Source organism: Plectropomus leopardus, chromosome 16 (genome assembly GCF_008729295.1).
Source record: "Plectropomus leopardus isolate mb chromosome 16, YSFRI_Pleo_2.0, whole genome shotgun sequence".
NCBI classification, from domain to species: Eukaryota; Metazoa; Chordata; class Actinopteri; order Perciformes; family Serranidae; genus Plectropomus; species Plectropomus leopardus.
The window spans coordinates 3,609,353-3,633,204 of NC_056478.1; the positions used below are offsets into that span (position 1 = coordinate 3,609,353).

The following is a 23,852-nucleotide window of genomic DNA, read 5'->3' on the forward strand; positions in this document are numbered from 1 at the left end:
AGGACTTTAGAGGCTGAGCTGGGACCTCTTTCGGGGGGTGCAGTGGATCCTCCACTGGCACTTTTTTGATCTCTACTTTAATACTGTTTAATGCGCTCTGGCACCTTGTGTATACTTTAAGTACAAAAACAGTTCCCAGTGTGACTCATTTTATTCTTACTGTGAATTTAAAAATGGTTCGGGGGCCTCCCAGATTTGGCTGGTGGGCCGTAAGTTGAGTATTATGTCTTATCTTAAAATGCAACTTTCTGAAAAAAGGCCTAAGTAAGAATATCTGATCAGAAAATTCCTGCCTACATGACCTATATCAAATTCAAAATATTATCATATATTCAAATAATAGTTGAATAATTGTGCGCAGTAATTCTGTCACGAGAATGTAAATGTAAACTGTTTCTTTGTGTTCATTTTGCAGTAGATACAGCGTTCTTTAAAATGTCAATCAAATGCGCATTTATAAACTTATATTATTCATGGATGATGAATTTTAACACTTTTTATCTCCACTGAAGCCATCTGTTAATGATTTTTCTATTTTATCCTGAATTGTGAGGCACTTTGCAGTCATGTTTCGGTACGGGCTCAGTGACGATCCCTCTGACATTTAATAATGATGGCTGAGATATGGCTGCAGTGACACTTTATAGGTACATGTGATTAAGTCGTGCCTGGGGCTCTATAAATAGCCACAGTCGTGCGTACTGACAGCCCCTCCAGAGCTGTTTGAGAACCTCATCGATGCGACACAATCAGTGAAATTGCATTTCTTCTTTGCCGTATTGACCCCTCTAATGAGCACAAGTATCAATACACACCTGGATGTTAAAGATAGTTCCTAAATCTATTTATTGAGAGCTGTGGGTGTGGAAAACAGGCTGCTGCACATGCGCCGGCTCCACAGTGAGCCATGTGTGCAGCTTTAAAAGCCCCTGGTCTTGTTACAGAGCATTATGAGCTGAAGTGTAGTAGCTGAAAACATAATGCGGCGCAGCTCATTCAGAGCGTCAGCCGGCGGAGCCGCAGACGCACCTCTTTGCCTCCAGAGATGACCTGTTAATTAAACATGTCAGACTCCTCGCAGCAGCGGGCGGAGGAAAGTGGGAGGTGTTTCTGCTCCACGAGAGGAGCTTTTAAAGCCTCCGCCGCCATTATTAAGGCGTCAGACGTCCCCTCCTCCTGCCGCCCGTCTCCAATGAGGGATGTCTGTCCGTTGTGGCAGAAAACAGCGAGGACGGCGGCTCACGGCCAACTGTCTGTGCATTATTCATGCTGCTTGTAAATTGGCCAGCTGCGGTCTGCTCCAGAGAAATTGCTCTGAGTTTGAAATACACTTCCTCTTCCCACACAGCAGGGCCGCTGCTCGCGAGCTGCAGGTTTCCAGTGGCATTGTTTCGCACAAACCACTGTTTCATTTTGTTTCCCATCATCTATAATTCTACAGCGGTGCTGCCTCAATGCCTCTGTTTTCCTCCTGTGCTGTATACTGTATCAGATTGAATTATACCGTATGCACAGTATGCAGTATCCCACCTGTTCACTCATGTATTTCCAATACATGTGCACACTGTTTTTTCTCTTTGTGGATGTATGGATGTGCCAGAGGCCGTAATGCAGTTGTGAATTATTGGGACTTAGGTAACTCTTTTATATTGCTGCCAAGCCCAAACATATTTTGGAGCAGAACCCAATAAAGCCACTGTGATCTATGAACTCCGCTTTCTCTCTGGTTCGCCATCCATTCTCAGTTTTTTTTCCTCCAAAGCAATCTTGAGAATGACACATCTGTAAAGTGATAAGGAGAATGTTGATGATGATTTTTGCATGCGGACGGGGACCAAAAGAGGGAGAAAGAGAGAAAAGAAAAAAAACAAATTGATGCCATTATGCTGAATGGAAATTTCTGCTGCATGTGTAAATGACATTCGAACAATAGCTCTGTGTTTTCCTTAACAAAAATCTCTCCTCTTCTCTCTCTCCCTCGCTTCCTCTCATATCTTCAGATAACAAATACGCCCCTGCAGTGAGTCTAAACGGTTTTATATTCATCCTGGGAGGAGCCTACGCTCGGGCCACCACTATCTACGACCCAGACAAAGGCAACATCAAGGCCGGTCCCAACATGAATCACTCCCGGCAGTTCTGCAGGTAAGAGATTATTAATGTGGCGCTGCATCGTATAAGTTAAATCCCCCAGCGTGGAGTATTCAAGATTTTTCAAAAAGGCTCAAATTGCAGGTCCGTTTTTGTGCAAAGCTTCAAAAACAACCCTGACATTATTACACAGCCTCCAAAAAATATGTAAAATTCAGGTTTATTAGTAATCTGTCAGTCTTTGTGTCATAACACAGGTAAACGGCCGCGCAGGGAAAATGTATTCAGACTGCTTAATTAAAACTCGAGCAAAATTGGGCTGACAGTGTTTCCAACACGCTGCATTTCGGTTGTGAAACTTCTCCCCTGGTAGAAAAAATAGCTTTCTAATTCATGGGCTTGATTTTTTTTTTCTCTCCCAATTGCTTGATCAGTATCGCTGTCGTCTGTCACGCTGAGAGAAACAAGACACATCCGTTCGAATAGCAGAGACTCAGCTTGATTTAATCAACTTTCTTTCAAAGAAACTGAATTGCTCTTAAAACTGTGACATGAGTCATTTGTATTTTGTATTTTCTTAGCGCAGTTATCTGAGAACAGAAAAAAAATAGTGCTTCAACGTTTTATCACTTTCCCCGAGAAGAAAGTCAGAAATCTACCTGACAAAAGCCAACTATAAGTTGCCACTATACAGGTTGTTTTATGTATGAGCAGATATAGACTAACTTTAGTCTGCAGATTGATAAACGGGTCATTATTCCCTCTTTAATATCACTTTTGTATTGCGGTGAAAACATCAACAAATTTTCCCTCAAACAGCTAAACGAAAACTACATGTAAAACTTGCGGTCGTATGCTTCCGTAAACCGTCAAGTTGCACTTACAGTTTAAATTCGTGTCCGTCCTGATTTATATGAAGCCATGATAGTTGAAAATGCTTAAAATATGGATGTTTCTGCAATTTTTTCATCTTCAATCTGGCAGCACAAAAGATCAGTACAGTTTTAAGGCAGACATCCAAGATTAGTGTCACTAATTCAGTATCCGACCAAATGTCCCCTTCTGTTGAGATTCGACGTTAACGGCCAGAAAAGTGTTTCTGCAGAATATTATGATGTCATCACCTAATCATTTTATCATATAAGACATATTCATGTTGAATTTTGTCATAAGTAGCATATAAATTCTGAGTTGTGATCAAGAACCAAACATCCATATGGATGTTTGTGCTAAATTTGAAGACATTCGTTGCGACAGTTTTGAAATAACATTTTCATAAAATGAGAGATGGACTCAAGATAACAGTGACCTTGACCTTTACTTTTGACTACCAAAATCTAATCAGTTCATCAAGTTCAAATGGATGTTTGCGCTAAATTTGAAGGGATTCCCTCAAGGCCTTCTTGAAATAATGCGTTCATGAAACGAGATGGACTCAAGAAATCTAATCAGTTCATCAAGTTCAAATGGATGTTTGCGCTAAATTTGAAGGGACTCCCTCAAGGCCCTCTTGAAATAATGCGTTCATGAAACGAGATGGACTCAAGGTTCGAGGCATTGGTACTGCGTTGTAGAGGTTGAGACAGACACAAGGTCACAGTGACCTTGACTTTTGACCACCAAAATCTAATCAGTTCATCATTAGGTGGACATTTGTGCCAAATCTGAAGAAATTCCCTCAAGGCATCCTTGAGGCAAGGCGTTAACATGAACGTTTCAGATGGAAAACCCAAAAACACAATGCCTCTGGCCACAGCTCTCGCCGAGGCACAAAAATTTCATTTGTACACATCATGATAACGACATAATGAAATGTTGCCCATTACTCATTTTTTCTGAATAGAGCTTAAAGATAAGATAAGAAGCCTTTATTGTCATTGTATCAAAAATTCAATGAAATTGCGAGTGTGTGTGTGTGTGTGTGTGTGTTCCAGTGTGATTATATAAATGCATCATAATATCACTCAGTGCAACTTCTGTTAGCTGTTAGCTCAGTTGTTTAGCCAAGCAGGGCTGTGCTGCCAACAACTAATGTTTATTAGTGTTAACTAACTGCCAATTTCATCAGGGATTTTGCCCGCAGTGTAGCATTATCTTGGAAAATATAGGTTGCGCCTATTGGACACACGGATTGTCTTTTTTTTGTGCTGTATTCAGACGTGTTTCACAAGATATTTGGCCCTTTGAAATGTAAGCAAGCTGATTCGATTTCTTTCGAAAACAGGAAATGACCAACTTGGCAAAAATGTCCTACAAATTGCAAGAAATAAGTTAAACATGCCAAGGGAATTACCTAAAAACTAGTTTTAAAAAAGAGGTGAGGATTGGCAAAATTATCCAAGAAAATATTTATATTCATAACAATTTTATATTTATAATTATGTTCGAGACAAAATTCTAATAAAAATACATATATAGAGAAAACTTTAAAGTCACGTTGGTGCTTCTTTCAAAAGCATGAGAAAAAACTTTAGAAGATTTTTTTCCGCAAATTGCATAAATTAAATAGAATAAGAAAAATATTAATCATAACAATTTCTAAAATTATTTTACATATTATTATTATTTTTTAAGCACTTTTTCTTTCTTTTACTTTTTTTGAGCCAATTTTAAGGTAATTTTCTTGTACTTTTTACTAAATTCTGTTAAGTTGCTGTTTGCTTCTTATGTTTTTGAGGGAAATAAAACAATTTGCCTGGTTTCAAAGGGTTAAACGCGTTTTAAGTGTCAGCGATGAACAGAGCGATAATTATACATACATGTATAATTTTCCCAATCCCTTTGGTCCTGAAGGTTGCATGAGTCCTGAGCTGCTGTTAGTCTTGAGTCCTTGTGTAAACCTTTTTCTTTTTTTTAACACTCGCCCAATGAGGTTGAAGACTTATTGCCCAATATTGCATTGTACTTGCTCTCAGGGAAATCCTTATTGTTGAGCTAAGACACCTGTAACTTTGCTACACTCTTGGACGTGTAATAGCTGATAAAGGGAGATAAATGAAAATTAACAACAGTAGGATCACATCCTAATATCCCAGTCAGCTCGAACCACTGAGGTGTGCAGTTTGCTGGATAATGAACCCACTCTTTTCCAGGCCTGAGCCCCCCTCTTTTTTCATGCAAAAGCTTAGAAAGAAAGAATCATGCGCGAAATACATTTGGGAAGCAATTACAGGCGGTGATCTTATGTGCAGAAATGTATAACATAAATCATGTTGTCAGAGTTATTGATAAGCTGCAGCAGCACACGCCAGGCAGCTGTTCTGCTACATTTAACTAAGTCTGACGCGAGAGGAGGAAGAGACGCGGGGAAGGAGGGAGGGAGAAAAACAACAAGCACACAGAGCTGCCAAAAGAGAGACACACTCAGAAACAGCACTATCTACAGTGCATGCTCCTGCACACAAGATGAAGTCTAGCAGGTCATCGTGCGGGAGAGCTGATATTCTCCCCTCGCTGCGTCCGGCCCTCTGCAGGGCCCGCACCTCCCCTCTGTTTATCAGGAAGAGCAGCTCCAAGGCTTTGCCCCGCGCTCTCTCCATTTCGGATCAGCTGTGCTTCCTCTCTGAGTAGATTTAGGCTTTATGTAATAATCTGTTTCGTTCCCAACAGTGTTGTGAATTTGTGCAATAGGACTGCATGTTGTTCGCCGTGTGTGTGTGTGTGTGTGTGTGTGTAAGTGTGCACCTTATGTAAATGCAGATCGTTCCAAACCCCAATAGGAGTACAAAGCCCTAATCAGCTTACAGCCCAAGTTTTAATCCTCTCCGCACACAAACTCCTGTTTCTGTTTCTCATATCAAATGAGCACATTTGTAGAGATATTTGCTTTTTCATTAGTTTTCTCTCTTGCCCTCAAGAGGTACTGTAATGTGTGTGTGTTTTTTTTCTCCCTACCTGACAAAGTAGCCTTGTTGGGCATGTTGAGAGCTTGTGTGAGTAATGTGAAACAATCTTAGGCGTGGCTCCCGGTGCGACAATCAGCGTGTTTATGGAGATGTTGTCTTCTAACTGGCTTTGTTGTCTGATCACGGTTGACAATAAGAGCAATATTCTCCGCTGCTATGAGTCATAGATATCTCACATCACAGCCACATTAGCGAACACTCGCTTTCACCTACTTATCTTCCCTGACACTGATTATCTCTCGTTATTATTTGTTCCTAACAGGCAGTCAGTGCTTTCACTTGGAAGCAGCAGCAGTAACTTAACCCTGCTCAGATACTGCTGCAAGAGAGTGAAAAGATAAAGGGACAGTTCACCCCAAAAAATCACAATCATATATTTTTCTCCTTACCTGTACTTCTGTTTATCGACCTGCAGAGTGTCGGAGATATTGCTGTAGTAGATGTCTGCCTTCTCGTTAACACTTTAACTGTCACAATAAGAAATGCCTTTGCAAAAAATGACACATCATAAAAGACCGAAATGCATCAATTCCTTTGGAAAATGAAAAAAAACATTTTACCAGTATGGTGCATTGTAAAAAGTGCAAAAGTCAATGTAATTCAGTATAAATCTGAAAATAAAAGTAACCTTGTACAATAAAAACAAAAAATAAATAGATACAAATAAAAATGAATCTAGTAAAAAATCAGTTGAAGATATGTAATAAAAATATATTTTCAGTTTTATATATTAAAAGTCTGAAATAAAAGTAACTTCATTAAAAATTAATTAATAAATATAAATAAGCCATACAAACAATAATGGATCTAGTAACAAAATCTGAAAAAAAGGTCAATTTAATATAATAAAGATAGCATTGCATAGAATTACAGTGTAATCAAAATACTAAATTGCATTGTATAAAAACATCTATATAGAATAAAACTGGGTTTTCACAAGTTATTAGTAGTGCAAAAAAAGTCAACCGTGCAGCTACAGTGCCTGTTAAAAGTTAATATCATGAAACTGACACTTGGCCTGTGGAGCTCAAAAACATCAAAGAAATACATTTGAAAATCTCAACAGCAACTTTTCTTAACAGAAATCATGACGGTTATTCAAGATAATCCCCCGAACCTTGTTGTGGGAAGTTTCTATGACAGTTTGATTAAGTGGAAGTGGACTTCGATCATGGAACACTATACTATGGCGTTTTTTGACATACTGTAGTTGGTCATTAAAATTTTAAAAATTAAGATATTTTTATGGTATACTAAACTCAATAATAATATCTAATTTAACATCTTGACAGACATTCTTCAAGATTGACAGAAACTTCCACTGAATGATGAGCTGATTAGATTTCAGTAGTCACTTGTCAAATGTAGCACGACTGCTCACTTGGACTCAAGAACTAACTGATTAGATTTTGGTGGTCAAATTTCAAAGATGAAGCTCACTGTGACTTTGTCAGTCTCATTTTTCGAAATGTGGTAACTCAAGTATGTAAGTAAGTATTTCCTCAAATTTGGCACAACGGTTCGAATGAACTGAATACGTTATATACTGTTAAATTTTTGAATGTTTTTGACAACATACTATACGCGGAGCTTTTTCTAACATGTTTTGCAGCATACCATCCAATCACATTTTGTGATTTGTGAGATATTTGACCTCATACTGTACTATCCCTTTTTTTTAGATGTGTGATGTTTTGGGGGGCTTTTTGGATGAAATACTATAATGTTTTGTATGACATGCTATACCGTCATGTTTTTGTGCGACATATTCTGTATTATGATATTTTGATGGCATTTTGGACAACATACTTTTCTATGAAGTTTCGGTTTGATATCTGATGACGAATTAATTTTTAGATTTTGGACATATGGTACTATAATGTTTTTTTTTTTATATTTAAAGTTTTCGGACATCAGTAGTCATCATAAAAAATAATAAATGTCGAAATAAATGTCCCAAAAACACCTGAAAACCACTTAGTATAGCGCGTACAGCCATTTTATTGTGTACAGTGTTGAAAAAATATCCAAAAAACGGCCAGAAACTCCATAAAATATTATGTCGAAAAAATGACCAAAGAAGCAAGGCTATAGTATGGCAAAAATGTCGAAATTTGACACGTCCCAAAAACAGCTGAAAACCACTTAGAATAGCACGTAGAGGCATGTTATAGTGTACAGTGTTGAAAAAACATCCAAAAACGGCCAGAAACCCATAAAATATTATGTCGAAAAAAAATGACCAAAGAAGCAAGGCTATAGTATGGCAAAAATGTCGAAATTTGACACGTCCCAAAAACAGCTGAAAACCACTTAGAATAGCACGTAGAGGCATGTTTTAGTGTACAGTGTTGAAAAAACATCCAAAAACGGCCAGAAACTCCATAAAATATTATGTCGAAAAAATGACCAAAGAAGCAAGGCTATAGTATGGCAAAAAATGTCGAAATTTGACATGTCCCAAAAACAGCTGAAAACCACTTAGAATAGCACGTAGAGGCATGTTTTAGTGTACAGTGTTGAAAAAACATCCAAAAACGGCCAAAAACCCCATAAAATATTATGTCCAAAAAAATGGACCAAAGAAGCAAGGCTATAGTATGGCAAAAATGTCGAAATTTGCCATGTCCCAAAAACACCTGAAAACCACTTAGTATAGCACGTAGAGCCATTTTATTGTGTACAGTAGTTGAAGAAATATCCAAAAACGTCCAAAAACCCCATAAAATAGCATGTCCAAAAAATGGCCAAAGAAGCAAGGCTATAGTATGGCAAAAATGTCGAAATTTGCCATGTCCCAAAAACAGCTGAAAACCACTTAGAATAGCACGTAGAGGCATGTTATAGTGTACAGTGTTGAAAAAACATCCAAAAACGGCCAGAAACTCCATAAAATATTATGTCGAAAAAATGACCAAAGAAGCAAGGCTATAGTATGGCAAAAATGTCGAAATTTGACACGTCCCAAAAACAGCTGAAAACCACTTAGAATAGCACGTAGAGGCATGTTATAGTGTACAGTGTTGAAAAAACATCCAAAAACGGCCAGAAACCCATAAAATAGCATGTCGAAAAAATGGACCAAAGAAGCAAGGCTATAGTATGGCAAAAATGTCGAAATTTGACATGTCCCAAAAACAGCTGAAAAAGTACTTAGAATAGCACGTAGAGGCATGTTATAGTGTACAGTGTTGAAAAAACATCCAAAAACGGTCCAAAACCCCATAAAATATTATGTCGAAAAAATGACCAAAGAAGCAAGGCTATAGTATGGCAAAAATGTCGAAATTTGACATGTCCAAAAAACAGCTGAAAACCACTTAGAATAGCACGTAGAGGCATGTTTTAGTGTACAGTAGTGAAACGACATCCAAAAACGTCCAGGAACCCCATAAAATAGCATGTCCAAAAAATGGCCAAAGAAGCAAGGCTATAGTATGGCAAAAATGTCGAAATTTGACATGTCCCAAAAACAGCTGAAAACCACTTAGAATAGCACGTAGAGGCATGTTATAGTGTACAGTGTTGAAAAAACACATCCAAAAACGCCAGAAACCCATAAAATATTATGTCGAAAAAATGACCAAAGAAGCAAGGCTATAGTATGGCAAAAATGTCGAAATTTGACATGTCCCAAAAACAGCTGAAAACCACTTAGTATAGCACGTAGAGGCATGTTATAGTGTACAGTGTTGAAAAAACATCTAAAAACGGCCAAAAACCCCATAAAATATTATGTCGAAAAAATGACCAAAGAAGCAAGGCTATAGTATGGCAAAAATGTCGAAATTTGCCATGTCCCAAAAACAGCTGAAAACCACTTAGAATAGCACGTAGAGGCATTTTATAGTGTACAGTAGTGAAAAACATCCAAAAACGTCCAAAACCCATAAAATAGCATGTCCAAAAAAATGGACCAAAGAAGCAAGGCTATAGTATGGCAAAAATGTCGAAATTTGCCATGTCCCAAAAACAGCTGAAAACCACTTAGAATAGCACGTAGAGGCATGTTATAGTGTACAGTGTTGAAAAAACATCCAAAAACGTCCAAAACCCATAAAATAGCATGTCGAAAAAATGACCAAAGAAGCAAGGCTATAGTATGGCAAAAATGTCGAAATTTGACATGTCCCAAAAACAGCTGAAAACCACTTAGTATAGCACGTAGAGGCATGTTATAGTGTACAGTGTTGAAAAAAACATCCAAAAACGGCCAAAAACCCCATAAAATATATATGTCGAAAAAATGACCAAAGAAGCAAGGCTATAGTATGGCAAAAATGTCGAAATTTGCCATGTCCCAAAAACAGCTGAAAACCACTTAGAATAGCACGTAGAGGCATGTTTTAGTGTACAGTGTTGAAAACATCCAAAAACGTCCAGGAACCCCATAAAATAGCATGTCCAAAAATGGCCAAAGAAGCAAGGCTATAGTATGGCAAAAATGTCGAAATTTGACATGTCCCAAAAACACCTGAAAACCACTTAGAATAGCACGTACAGGCATGTTATTAGTGTACAGTGTTGAAAAAATATCCAAAAAAACGGCCAGAAACTCCATAAAATGTTATGTCGAAAAAATGACCAAAGAAGCAAGGCTATAGTATGGCAAAAATGTCGAAATTTGACACGTCCCAAAAACAGCTGAAAACCACTTAGAATAGCACGTAGAGGCATGTTTTAGTGTATACAGTAGTGAAAAAACATCCAAAAACGTCCAGAAACCCCATAAAATAGCATGTCCAAAAAATGGCGAAGGAAGCAAGGCTATAGTATGGCAAAAATGTCGAAATTTGACATGTCCCAAAAACACCTGAAAACCACTTAGTATATAGCGCGTACAGCCATTTTTTATTGTGTACAGTGTTGAAGAAATATCCAAAAACGGCCAGAAACCCATAAAATATTATATGGTGAAAAAATGACCAAAGAAGCAAGGCTATAGTATGGCAAAAATGTCGAAATTTGACACGTCCCAAAAACAGCTGAAAACCACTTAGAATAGCACGTAGAGGCATGTTTTAGTGTACAGTAGTGAAAAAACATCCAAAAACGGTCCAGAAACCCCATAAAATAGCATGTCCGAAAAAATGGCGAAGGAAGCAAGGCTATAGTATGGCAAAAATGTCGAAATTTGACATGTCCCAAAAAACAGCTGAAAACCACTTAGAATAGCACGTAGAGGCATGTTATAGTGTACAGTGTTGAAAAAAACATCCAAAAACGTCCAGAACCCCATAAAATAGCATGTCGAAAAAATGACCAAAGAAGCAAGGCTATAGTATGGCAAAAATGTCGAAATTTGACACGTCCCAAAAACACCTGAAAACCACTTAGTATAGCGCGTACAGCCATTTTATTGTGTACAGTGTTGAAGAAATATCCAAAAACAGCCAGAAAAACCCCATAAAATATTATGTGTCCAAAAAATGACCAAAGAAGCAAGGCTATAGTATGGCAAAAATGTCGAAATTTGACACGTCCCAAAAACAGCTGAAAACCACTTAGAATAGCATGTAGAGGCATGTTATAGTGTACAGTGTTGAAAAAACATCCAAAAACGGCCAGAAACCCCATAAAATATTATGTCGAAAAAATGACCAAAGAAGCAAGGCTATAGTATGGCAAAAATGTCGAAATTTGACATGTCCCAAAAAACAGCTGAAAACCACTTAGAATAGCACGTAGAGGCATGTTTTAGTGTACAGTAGTGAAAAACGACATCCAAAAACGTCCAGAAACCCCATAAAATAGCATGTCCAAAAAATGGCGAAGGAAGCAGGCTATAGTATGGCAAAAATGTCGAAATTTGACATCCCAAAAACACCTGAAAACCACTTAGTATAGCGCGTACAGCCATTTTATTGTGTACAGTGTTGAAGAAATATCCAAAAACGGCCAGAAACTCCATAAAATATTATGGTGAAAAAATGACCAAAGAAGCAAGGCTATAGTATGGCAAAAATGTCGAAATTTGACACGTCCCAAAAACAGCTGAAAACCACTTAGAATAGCACGTAGAGGCATGTTTAGTGCATACAGTAGTGAAAAAACATCCAAAAACGGTCCAAAAAACCCATAAATAGCATGTCGAAAAAATGACCAAAGAAGCAAGGCTATAGTATGGCAAAAATGTCGAAATTTGACACATGTCCCAAAAACAGCTGAAAAACCACTTAGAATAGCACGTAGAGGCATGTTATAGTGTACAGTAGTGAAAAACATCCAAAAACGTCCAGAAACCCCATAAAATAGCATGTCCAAAAAATGGCCAAAGGAAGCAAGGCTATAGTATGGCAAAAATGTCGAAATTTGAACATGTCCCAAAAACACCTGAAAACCACTTAGTATAGCACGTACAGGCCATTTTATTGTGTACAGTGTTGAAGAAATATCCAAAAACGGCCAGAAACTCCATAAAATATTATGTCGAAAAAATGACCAAAGAAGCAAGGCTATAGTATGGCAAAAATGTCGAAATTTGACACGTCCCAAAAACAGCTGAAAACCACTTAGAATAGCACGTAGAGGCATGTTATAGTGTACAGTGTGAAAAAAACATCCAAAAATGTCCAAAAAACCCATAAAATAGCATGTCGAAAAAAAATGACCAAAGAAGCAAGGCTATAGTATGGCAAAAATGTCGAAATTTGACATGTCCCAAAAACACCTGAAAACCACTTAGAATAGCACGTAGAGGCATGTTATAGTGTACAGTGTTGAAAAAACATCCAAAAACGGCCAGAAATTCCATAAAATATTATGTGAAAAAATGACCAAAGAAGCAAGGCTATAGTATGGCAAAAATGTCGAAATTTGACACGTCCCAAAAACAGCTGAAAACCACTTAGAATAGCACGTAGACCATTTTATTGTGTACAGTGTTGAAGAAATATCCAAAAACGGCCAGAAACCCCATAAAATAGCATGTCCAAAAAATGGCCAAAGAAGCAAGGCTATAGTATGGCAAAAATGTCGAAATTTGACACGTCCCAAAAACAGCTGAAAACCACTTAGAATAGCATGTAGAGGCATGTTTTAGTGCACAGTGTTGAAACGACATCCAAAAACGTCCAGAAACCCCATAAAATAGCATGTCCAAAAAGTGGCGAAGGAAGCAAGGCTATAGTATGGCAAAAATGTCGAAATTTGCCATGTCCCAAAAACACCTGAAAACCACTTAGTATAGCGTGTACAGCCATTTTATTGTGTACAGTGTTGAAGAAATATCCAAAAACGGCCAGAAACCCCATAAAATATTATGTCGAAAAAATGACCAAAGAAGCAAGGCTATAGTATGGCAAAAATGTCGAAATTTGAGACGTCCCAAAAACAGCTGAAAACCACTTAGAATAGCACGTAGAGGCATGTTATAGTGTACAGTGTTGAAAAAACATCCAAAAACGGCCAGAAACTCCATAAAATATTATGTCGAAAAAATGACCAAAGAAGCAAGGCTATAGTATGGCAAAAATGTTGAAATTTGACACGACCCAAAAACACCTGAAAACCACTTAGTATAGCGCGTACAGCCATTTTATTGTGTACAGTGTTGAAGAAATATCCAAAAACGGCCAGAAACTCCATAAAATATCATGGTGAAAAAATGGCGAAGGAAGCAAGGCTATAGTATGGCAAAAATGTTGAAATTTGACACGTCCCAAAAACAGCTGAAAACCACTCAGAATAGCACGTAGAGGCACGTTATAGTGTACGGTGTTGAAAAAACATCCAAAAACTGCGAAACCCCATAAAATAGCATGTCCAAAAAAATGACCAAAGAAGCAAGGCTATAGTATGGCAAAAATGTCAAAATTTGACACGTCCCAAAAACAGCTGAAAACCACTTAGTATAGCACGTAGAGGCATGTTTTAGTGTACAGTAGTGAAAAACATCCAAAAACGTCCAGAAACCCCATAAAATAGCATGTCCAAAAAATGGCGAAGGAAGCAAGGCTATAGTATGGCAAAAATGTCGAAATTTGACACGTCCCAAAAACAGCTGAAAACCACTTAGAATAGCACGTAGAGGCATGTTATAGTGTACAGTGTTGAAAAAACATCCATCCAAAAACGGCCAGAAACCCCATAAAATATTATGTCGAAAAAATGACCAAAGAAGCAAGGCAATAGTATGGCAAAAATGTCGAAATTGCCATGTCCCAAAAAACAGCTGAAAACCACTTAGTATAGCGTGTACAGCCATTTTATTGTGTACAGTGTTGAAGAAATATCCAAAAACGGCCAGAAAACTCCATAAAATATTATGTTGAAAAAATGACCAAAGAAGCAAGGCTATAGTATGGCAAAAATGTCGAAATTTGACACGTCCCAAAAAACAGCTGAAAACCACTTAGAATAGCACGTAGAGGCATGTTTTAGTGTACAGTAGTGAAAAAACATCCAAAAACGTCCAGAAACCCCATAAAATAGCATGTCAAAAAATGGCGAAGGAAGCAAGGCTATAGTATGGCAAAAATGTCGAAATTTGACACGTCCCAAAAACACCTGAAAACCACTTAGTATAGCGCGTAGAGCCATTTTATTGTGTACAGTGTTGAAGAAATATCCAAAAACGTCCAGAAACTCCATAAAATATTATGTCGAAAAAATGACCAAAGAAGCAAGGCTTATAGTATGGCAAAAATGTCGAAATTTGACACGTCCCAAAAACAGCTGAAAACCACTTAGAATAGCACGTAGAGGCATGTTTTAGTGTACAGTAGTGAAAAAAACATCCAAAAACGCCAAAACCCCATAAAATAGCATGTGAAAAAATGGCGAAGAAAGCAAGGCTATAGTATGGCAAAAAAAAATGTCGAAATTTGACATGTCCCAAAAACAGCTGAAAACCACTTAGAATAGCACGTACAGCCATTTTATTGTGTACAGTGTTGAAAAAATATCCAAAAACGGCCAAAACCCATAAAATATTATGTCGAAAAAATGACCAAAGAAGCAAGGCTATAGTATGGCAAAAATGTCGAAATTTGACACGTCCCAAAAAAACAGCTGAAAACCACTTAGAATAGCACGTAGAGGCATGTTATAGTGTACAGTGTTGAAAAAACATCCAAAAAACGGCCAGAAACTCCATAAAATAGCATGTCGAAAAAATGACCAAAGAAGCAAGGCTATAGTATGGCAAAAATGTCGAAATTTGACACGTCCCAAAAACAGCTGAAAACCACTACTTAGAATAGCACGTAGAGGCATGTTTTAGTGTACAGTAGTGAAAAAACATCCAAAAACGTCCAGAAACCCCATAAAATATTATGTCAAAAAAATGGCCAAAGAAGCAAGGCTATAGTATGGCAAAAATGTCGAAATTTGACACGTCCCAAAAACAGCTGAAAACCACTTAGTATAGCGCGTACAGCCATTTTATTGTGTACAGTGTGAAGAAATATCCAAAAACGGCCAAAACCCCATAAAATAGCATGTCCAAAAAATGACGAAGAAGCAAGGCTATAGTATGGCAAAAATGTCGAAATTTGCCATGTCCCAAAAACAGCTGAAAACCACTTAGTATAGCGTGTACAGCATTTTATTGTGTACAGTGTTGAAGAAATATCCAAAAACGGCCAGAAACTCCATAAAATATTATGTCGAAAAAATGACCAAAGAAGCAAGGCTATAGTATGGCAAAAATGTCGAAATTTGACACGTCCAAAAAACACCTGAAAACCACTTAGTATAGCGTAGCACGTAGAGGCATGTTTTAGTGTACAGTAGTGAAAAAACATCCAAAAACGTCCAGAAACCCCATAAAATAGCATGTCCAAAAAATGGCGAAAGAAGCAAGGCTATAGTATGGCAAAAATGTCGAAATTTGCCATGTCCCAAAAAACAGCTGAAAACCACTTAGAATAGCAACGTAGAGCCATTTTATTGTGTACAGTGTTGAAAAATATCCAAAAACGTCCAGAAACTCCATAAAATATTATGTCGAAAAAATGACCAAAGAAGCAAGGCTATAGTATGGCAAAAATGTCGAAATTTGACACGTCCCAAAAAACAGCTGAAAACCACTTAGAATAGCACGTAGAGGCATGTTATAGTGTACAGTGTTGAAAAAACATCCAAAAACGGCCAGAAACCCATAAAATATTATGTCAAAAAAATGACCAAAGAAGCAAGGCTATAGTATGGCAAAAATGTCGAAATTTGACACGTCCCAAAAACAGCTGAAAACCACTTAGAATAGCACGTAGAGGCATGTTTTAGTGTACAGTGTGAAAAACATCCAAAAAAACGTCCAAAAAACCCCATAAAATAAGCATGTCAAAAAAATGACCAAAGAAGCAAGGCTATAGTATGGCAAAAATGTCGAAATTTGACACGTCCCAAAAACAGCTGAAAACCACTTAGAATAGCACGTAGAGGCATTTTTTTAGTGTACAGTAGTGAAACGACATCCAAAAACGTCCAGAACCCCATAAAATAGCATGTCAAAAAATGGCGAAGGAAGCAAGGCTATAGTATGGCAAAAATGTCGAAATTTGCCATGTCCCAAAAACACCTGAAAACCACTTAGTATAGCGCGTAGAGCCATTTTATTGTGTACAGTGTTGAAGAAATATCCAAAAAAACGGCCAGAAACTCCATAAAATATTATGTCGAAAAAATGACCAAAGAAGCAAGGCTATAGTATGGCAAAAATGTCGAAATTTGACACGTCCCAAAAACAGCTGAAAACCACTTAGAATAGCACGTAGAGGCATGTTATAGTGTACAGTGTTGAAAAAACATCCAAAAACGGCCAGAAACTCCATAAAATATTATGTCGAAAAAATGACCAAAGAAGCAAGGCTATAGTATGGCAAAAATGTCGAAATTTGACACGTCCCAAAAACAGCTGAAAACCACTTAGAATAGCACGTAGAGGCATGTTTTAGTGTACAGTGTTGAAAAAACATCAAAAAACGTCCAGAAAACCCCATAAAATAGCATGTCCAAAAAATGGCGAAGGAAGCAAGGCTATAGTATGGCAAAAATGTCGAAATTTGACACGTCCCAAAAACACCTGAAAAACCACTTAGTATAGCACGTAGAGGCATGTTTTAGTGTACAGTGTAGTGAAAAAAACATCCAAAAACGCCAGAAACCCCATAAAATAGCATGTGAAAAAATGACGAAGGAAGCAAGGCTATAGTATGGCAAAAATGTCGAAATTTGACACGTCCCAAAAACAGCTGAAAACCACTTAGAATAGCACGTAGAGGCATGTTTTAGTGTGTACAGTGTTGAAAAACATCCAAAAACGTCCAGAAACCCATAAAATAGCATGTCAAAAAATGACCAAAGAAGCAAGGCTATAGTATGGCAAAAATGTCAAAATTTGACATGTCCCAAAAACAGCTGAAAACCACTTAGAATAGCACGTAGAGGCATGTTTTAGTGTACAGTGTTGAAAAACATCCAAAAACGCCAGAACACTCCATAAAATAGCATGTCCAAAAAATGGCGAAGGAAAAGCAAGGCTATAGTATGGCAAAAATGTCGAAAATTTGACACGTCCCAAAAACACCTGAAAACCACTTAGTATAGCGCGTACAGCCATTTTATTGTGTACAGTGTTGAAAAATATCCAAAAACGGCCAGAAACCCCATAAAATAGCATGTTGAAAAATGACCAAAGAAGCAAGGCTATAGTATGGCAAAAATGTCGAAATTTGACACGTCCCAAAAACAGCTGAAAACCACTTAGAATAGCACGTAGAGGCATGTTTTAGTGTACAGTAGTTGAAACAACATCCAAAAACGTCCAAAACCCCATAAAAATAGCATGTCAAAAAATGGCCAAAGAAGCAAGGCTATAGTATGGCAAAAATGTCAAAATTTGACACGTCCAAAAAAACAGCTGAAAACCACTTAGAATAGCACGTAGAGGCATGTTTTAGTGTACAGTAGTGAAACGACATCCAAAAACGTCCAGAAACCCCATAAAATAGCATGTGAAAAAAAATGGCAAGGAAGCAAGGCTATAGTATGGCAAAAATGTCGAAATTTGACATGTCCCAAAAACAGCTGAAAACCACTTAGAATAGCACGTAGACAGCCATTTTATTGTGTACAGTGTTGAAGAAAACATCCAAAAACGGCCAAAAACCCATAAATAGCATGTCGAAAAAATGACCAAAGAAGCAAGGCTATAGTATGGCAAAAATGTCGAAATTTGACACGTCCCAAAAACAGCTGAAAACCACTTAGAATAGCACGTAGAGGCATGTTATAGTGTACAGTGTTGAAAAAAACATCCAAAAACGGCCAGAAACTCCATAAAATAGCATGTCGAAAAAATGACCAAAGAAGCAAGGCTATAGTATGGCAAAAATGTCGAAATTTGACACGTCCCAAAAACAGCTGAAAACCACTTAGAATAGCATGTAGAGGCATGTTTTAGTGTACAGTGTTGAAAAAACATCCAAAAACGGCCAGAAACCCATAAAATAGCATGTCCAAAAAAATGACGAAGGAAGCAAGGCTATAGTATGGCAAAAATGTCGAAATTTGACATGTCCCAAAAACAGCTGAAAACCACTTAGTATAGCACGTAGAGGCAGCCATTTTTTAGTGTACAGTGTTGAAACGACATCCAAAAACGCCCAAAACCCCATAAAATAGCATGTGAAAAAAATGGCGAAGGAAGCAAGGCTATAGTATGGCAAAAATGTCGAAATTTGACACGTCCCAAAAACAGCTGAAAAAACCTTAGAATAGCACGTAGAGGCATGTTATTAGTGTACAGTAGTGAAAAAACATCCAAAAACGTCCAAAAACCCCATAAAATAGCATGTCAAAAAATGGCCAAAGAAGCAAGGCTATAGTATGGCAAAAATGTCGAAATTTGACACGTCCCAAAAACAGCTGAAAACCACTTAGAATAGCACGTAGAGGCATTTTTTTAGTGTACAGTGTTGAAAAAAAACATCCAAAAACGTCCAGAAACCCCATAAAATAGCATGTCCAAAAAATGCGAAGGAAGCAAGGCTATAGTATGGCAAAAATGTCGAAATTTGACACATGTCCCAAAAACAGCTGAAAACCACTTAGTATAGCGCGTACAGCCATTTTATTGTGTACAGTGTTGAAGAAACATCCAAAAACGGCCAGAAAACCATAAAATAGCATGTTGAAAAAATGACCAAAGAAGCAAGGCTATAGTATGGCAAAAATGTCGAAATTTGACACGTCCCAAAAACAGCTGAAAACCACTTAGAATAGCACGTAGAGGCATGTTTTAGTGTACAGTAGTGAAAAAACATCCAAAAACGTCCAGAAACCCCATAAAATAGCATGTCGAAAAAATGACCAAAGAAGCAAGGCTATAGTATGGCAAAAATGTCGAAATTTGACACGTCCCAAAAACAGCTGAAAACCACTTAGTATAGCACGTAGAGGCATGTTTATAGTGTACAGTAGTGAAAACATCCAAAAACGTCCAGAAACCCCATAAAATAGCATGTCCAAAAAATGGCGAAGGAAGCAAGGCTATAGTATGGCAAAAATGTCGAAATTTGACACGTCCCAAAAACACCTGAAAACCACTTAGAATAGCACGTAGAGCCATTTTATTGTGTACAGTGTTGAAGAAATATCCAAAAACGTCCAAAACCCATAAAATAGCATGTCCGAAAAAATGACCAAAGAAGCAAGGCTATAGTATGGCAAAATGTCGAAATTTGACACGTCCCAAAAACAGCTGAAAACCACTTAGAATAGCATGTAGAGGCATGTTATAGTGTACAGTGTTGAAAAAACATCCAAAAACGGCCAGAAAACTCCATAAAATATTATGTCGAAAAAAAATGACCAAAGAAGCAAGGCTATAGTATGGCAAAAATGTCGAAATTTGACACGTCCCAAAAACAGCTGAAAACCACTTAGAATAGCACGTAGAGGCATGTTTTAGTGTACAGTGTGAAACGACATCCAAAAACGTCCAGAAACCCCATAAAATAGCATGTTGAAAAAAATGGCGAAGGAAGCAAGGCTATAGTATGGCAAAAATGTCGAAATTTGACATGTCCCAAAAACACCTGAAAACCACTTAGTATAGCGCGTACGGCCATTTTATTGTGTACAGTGTTGAAGAAATATCCAAAAACGGCCAGAAACTCCCATAAAAATTAGCATGTTGAAAAAATGGACCCAAAGAAGCAAGGCTATAGTATGGCAAAAATGTCGAAATTTGACACGTCCCAAAAACAGCTGAAAACCACTTAGAATAGCACGTAGAGGCATTTATTAGTGTACAGTGTTGAAAGAAACATCCAAAAACGGCCAAAAACTCCATAAAATAGCATGTGAAAAAATGACCAAAGAAGCAAGGCTATAGTATGGCAAAAATGTCGAAATTTGACACGTCCCAAAAACAGCTGAAAACCACTTAGAATAGCACGTAGAGGCATGTTTTAGTGTACAGTGTGAAAAAACATCCAAAAACGTCCAAAAACCCCATAAAATAGCATGTCCAAAAAATGGCGAAGAAGCAAGGCTATAGTATGGCAAAAATGTCGAAATTTGCCATGTCCCAAAAACAGCTGAAAACCACTTAGAATAGCGCACATAGAGGCATGTTTTAGTGTACAGTGTTGAAGAAACATCCAAAAACGGCCAGAAACCCCATAAAATATTATGTCGAAAAAATGACCAAAGAAGCAAGGCTATAGTATGGCAAAAATGTCGAAATTTGACACGTCCCAAAAACAGCTGAAAACCACTTAGTATAGCACGTAGAGGCATGTTTTAGTGTACAGTGTGAAAACGACATCCAAAAACGTCCAGGAACCCCATAAAATAGCATGTCGAAAAAAATGGCGAAGGAAGCAAGGCTATAGTATGGCAAAAATGTCGAAATTTGACACGTCCCAAAAACACCTGAAAACCACTTAGTATAGCGCGTACAGCCATTTTATTGTGTACAGTGTTGAAGAAATATCCAAAAACGGCCAGAAAACTCCATAAAATATTATGTTGAAAAAATGCCAAAGAAGCAAGGCTATAGTATGGCAAAAATGTCGAAATTTGACACGTCCCAAAAACAGCTGAAAACCACTTAGAATAGCACGTAGAGGCATGTTTTAGTGTGAGACAGTGTGAAAAAACATCCAAAAACGTCCAAAAAACCCATAAAATAGCATGTCGAAAAAAATGACCGAAGGAAGCAAGGCTATAGTATGGCAAAAATGTCGAAATTTGACACGTCCCAAAAACAGCTGAAAACCACTTAGAATAGCACGTAGAGGCATGTTATTAGTGTACAGTGTTGAAAAAACATCCAAAAACGTCCAAAAAACCCATAAAATAGCATGTCGAAAAAATGGCCAAAGAAGCAAGGCTATAGTATGGCAAAAATGTCGAAATTTGACACGTGTCCCAAAAACAGCTGAAAACCACTTAGTATAGCACGTAGAGCCATTTTATTGTGTACAGTGTTGAAAAAACATAAAAACGGCCAGAAACTCCATAAAATATCATGGTGAAAAAATGACCAAAGAAGCAAGGCTATAGTATGGCAAAAAAAGTCGAAATTTGACACGTCCCAAAAACAGCTGAAAACCACTTAGAATAGCACGTAGATGCACGTTATAGTGTACAGTGTTGAAACAACATCCAAAAACGGCCAGAATCTAGTTTTATTGCCACGTAAATTTACATATACAAGGAATGTGACTTGGTGTTGTGGTGCAAAACAATTAACATAAAGGAAGAATAAAATAGTGAATTTAAATAGAATAGAACATACATCAAAAAATATACAAGCAATTTAAATATATAAAATTACAAACTAGAATATAAAGGACACAAATGTATGTACAAAAGGTGAAATGGAGGGATTGTACAGTTTTTCAGAAGTAGAGTTGCAGAGCAAATATCTTAAGTTTAGATAATTAGGTTTACTTAAAGTGTGCAATGTACAGAAATCCAGTCCACTGTGCATTAATGCAATGCATAAAAACTGATTTAGTTTAACATTAATGTAATGTTTTCAGACTCTGGGGCTGGTTGAGAGTTTGTGTCATGTGGGTGGTTTGGGGGGGGCTGGATTATTGTTGGATGGGAGGGTCTCAAAGAGTCCGTGTCCGTGGTGAGAGGGGTCGGCCTCAATTTTACCTGCACGCCTCAGGGCCTTGGAGGTGTACAGGTCATGGAAAGATTGCAGGTAGCAGCCAATCACCTGGATGATATGCTACAGCCTGTTCTTGTCCCTCGCTGTAGCTGCAGCATACCACACTGTGATGGAGGAGGAGAGGATGAACTCAGTGGTGGCAGTGTAGAAGTGCACATCATGGTCTTTGGCAAGTTGAATTTCTTGAGCTACCGCAGGAAGTACATCCTCTGCTGGGCTTTCTTGATGCTTTCTTGAGCTGAGGTTCAGCTCCCACTTGAGGTCCTGGATGATGATGGTCCCCAGGAGGCAGCAAAACTCCACGGTTGAAACTGGGGAGTCACAGAGGGTGATGGGGGCAGAGGCAGGGGCAGCAGCGATCCTTCTGAAATCAAAAAATGCAAAAAAAAAATTGCAAAAAAGACAAATTATGACATGTCAAAAAACAGCTAAGAACCACTAAGTATACCATGTAGAGTCATTTCATAGGATGCAATGTTGAAAAAACCTCCAAAAACTAGCAGAAAGGCCGAAAAAATGATGTTGAAAAAGTGACCAAAGAAGCAAGGCTATAGTACGGCAAAAAATGTCAAAATTTGACATGTTCCAAAAACAGCTGAAATCCACTTAGTTTCGTACGTAGAAGCATGTTATGGTGTACAGTGGTGAGAAAACATCCAAGAATGTCCAAAAAACCCCTAAATTACCATGTCGAAAAAATGACCAAAGAAGCAAGGCTATAGTATGGCAAAAATGTCGAAATTTGACACATCCCAAAAACAGCTGAAAACCACTTAGGATAGCACGTAGAGGCATGTTATAGTGTACAGTGTTGGAAAAACATCCAAAAACGGCCCAAAACCCATAAAATATTATGTCGAAAAAATGACCAAAGAAGCAAGGCTATAGTATGGCAAAAATGTTCAAATTTGACATCTCCCAAATACAGCAGAAAGGTACTTAGAATAGCACGTAGAGGCATGTTATTGTGTACAGTAGTGAAACGACATCCAAAAACAGCCAGAAACTCCGTAAAATATTATGTCCAAAAAGTGGCGAAGGAAGCAAGGCTAGTATGGCAAAAATGTTGAAATTCGACACGTCCCAAAAACAGCTGAAAACCACTTAGGATAGCACGTAGAGGCATGTTATAGTGTAAAGAGGTGAAAAAACATCAAAAAATGTCCAAAAAACCCATAAATTAGCATGTCGAAAAAATGACCTAAGAAGCAAGGCTATAGTATGGCAAAAATGTTGAAATTTGACACGTCCCAAAAACAGCTGAAAAGTACTTAGAATAGCACGTAGAGGCATGTTATGGTGTACAGTGTTCGAAAAACATCCAAAAACGGCCTGAAACTCCGTAAAATATTATGTCCAAAAAATGGCGAAGGAAGCAAGGCTATAGTATGGCAAAAATGTCGAAATTTGACACGTCCCAAAAACAGCTGAAAACCACTTAGAATAGCACGTAGAGGCATGTTATTGCATACAGTGGTGAAAAAACATCCAAAAATGTCCAAAAAACCCATAAATTAGCATGTCGAAAAAATGACCTAAGAAGCAAGGCTATAGTATGGCAAAAATGTCGAAATTTGACACGTCCCAAAAACAGCTGAAAACCACTTAGAATAGCACGTAGAGGCATGTTATTGTGTACGGTGTTGAAAAAACATCCCAAAACTGCCATAAACCTGATTAAATATTATGTCAAAAAAATGACCAAAGAAGCAAGGCTATAG

The 23,852-nt window shown here is 37.7% G+C and overlaps 1 protein-coding gene across 3 annotated transcripts in view; it reads left to right on the forward strand.

Moving 5' to 3' along the window:
- LOC121955786 (kelch-like protein 29) overlaps positions 1 to 23,852 on the forward strand; it is a 378,430-nt gene that overhangs the window by 351,526 nt on the left and 3,052 nt on the right. For all 3 annotated transcript variants that reach the window (XM_042503866.1, XM_042503868.1, XM_042503869.1), the window contains one exon: positions 2,001 to 2,145. In XM_042503866.1, the coding sequence (XP_042359800.1) occupies positions 2,001 to 2,145 (145 nt within the window). The remainder of the gene's footprint in view (positions 1 to 2,000; positions 2,146 to 23,852) is intronic.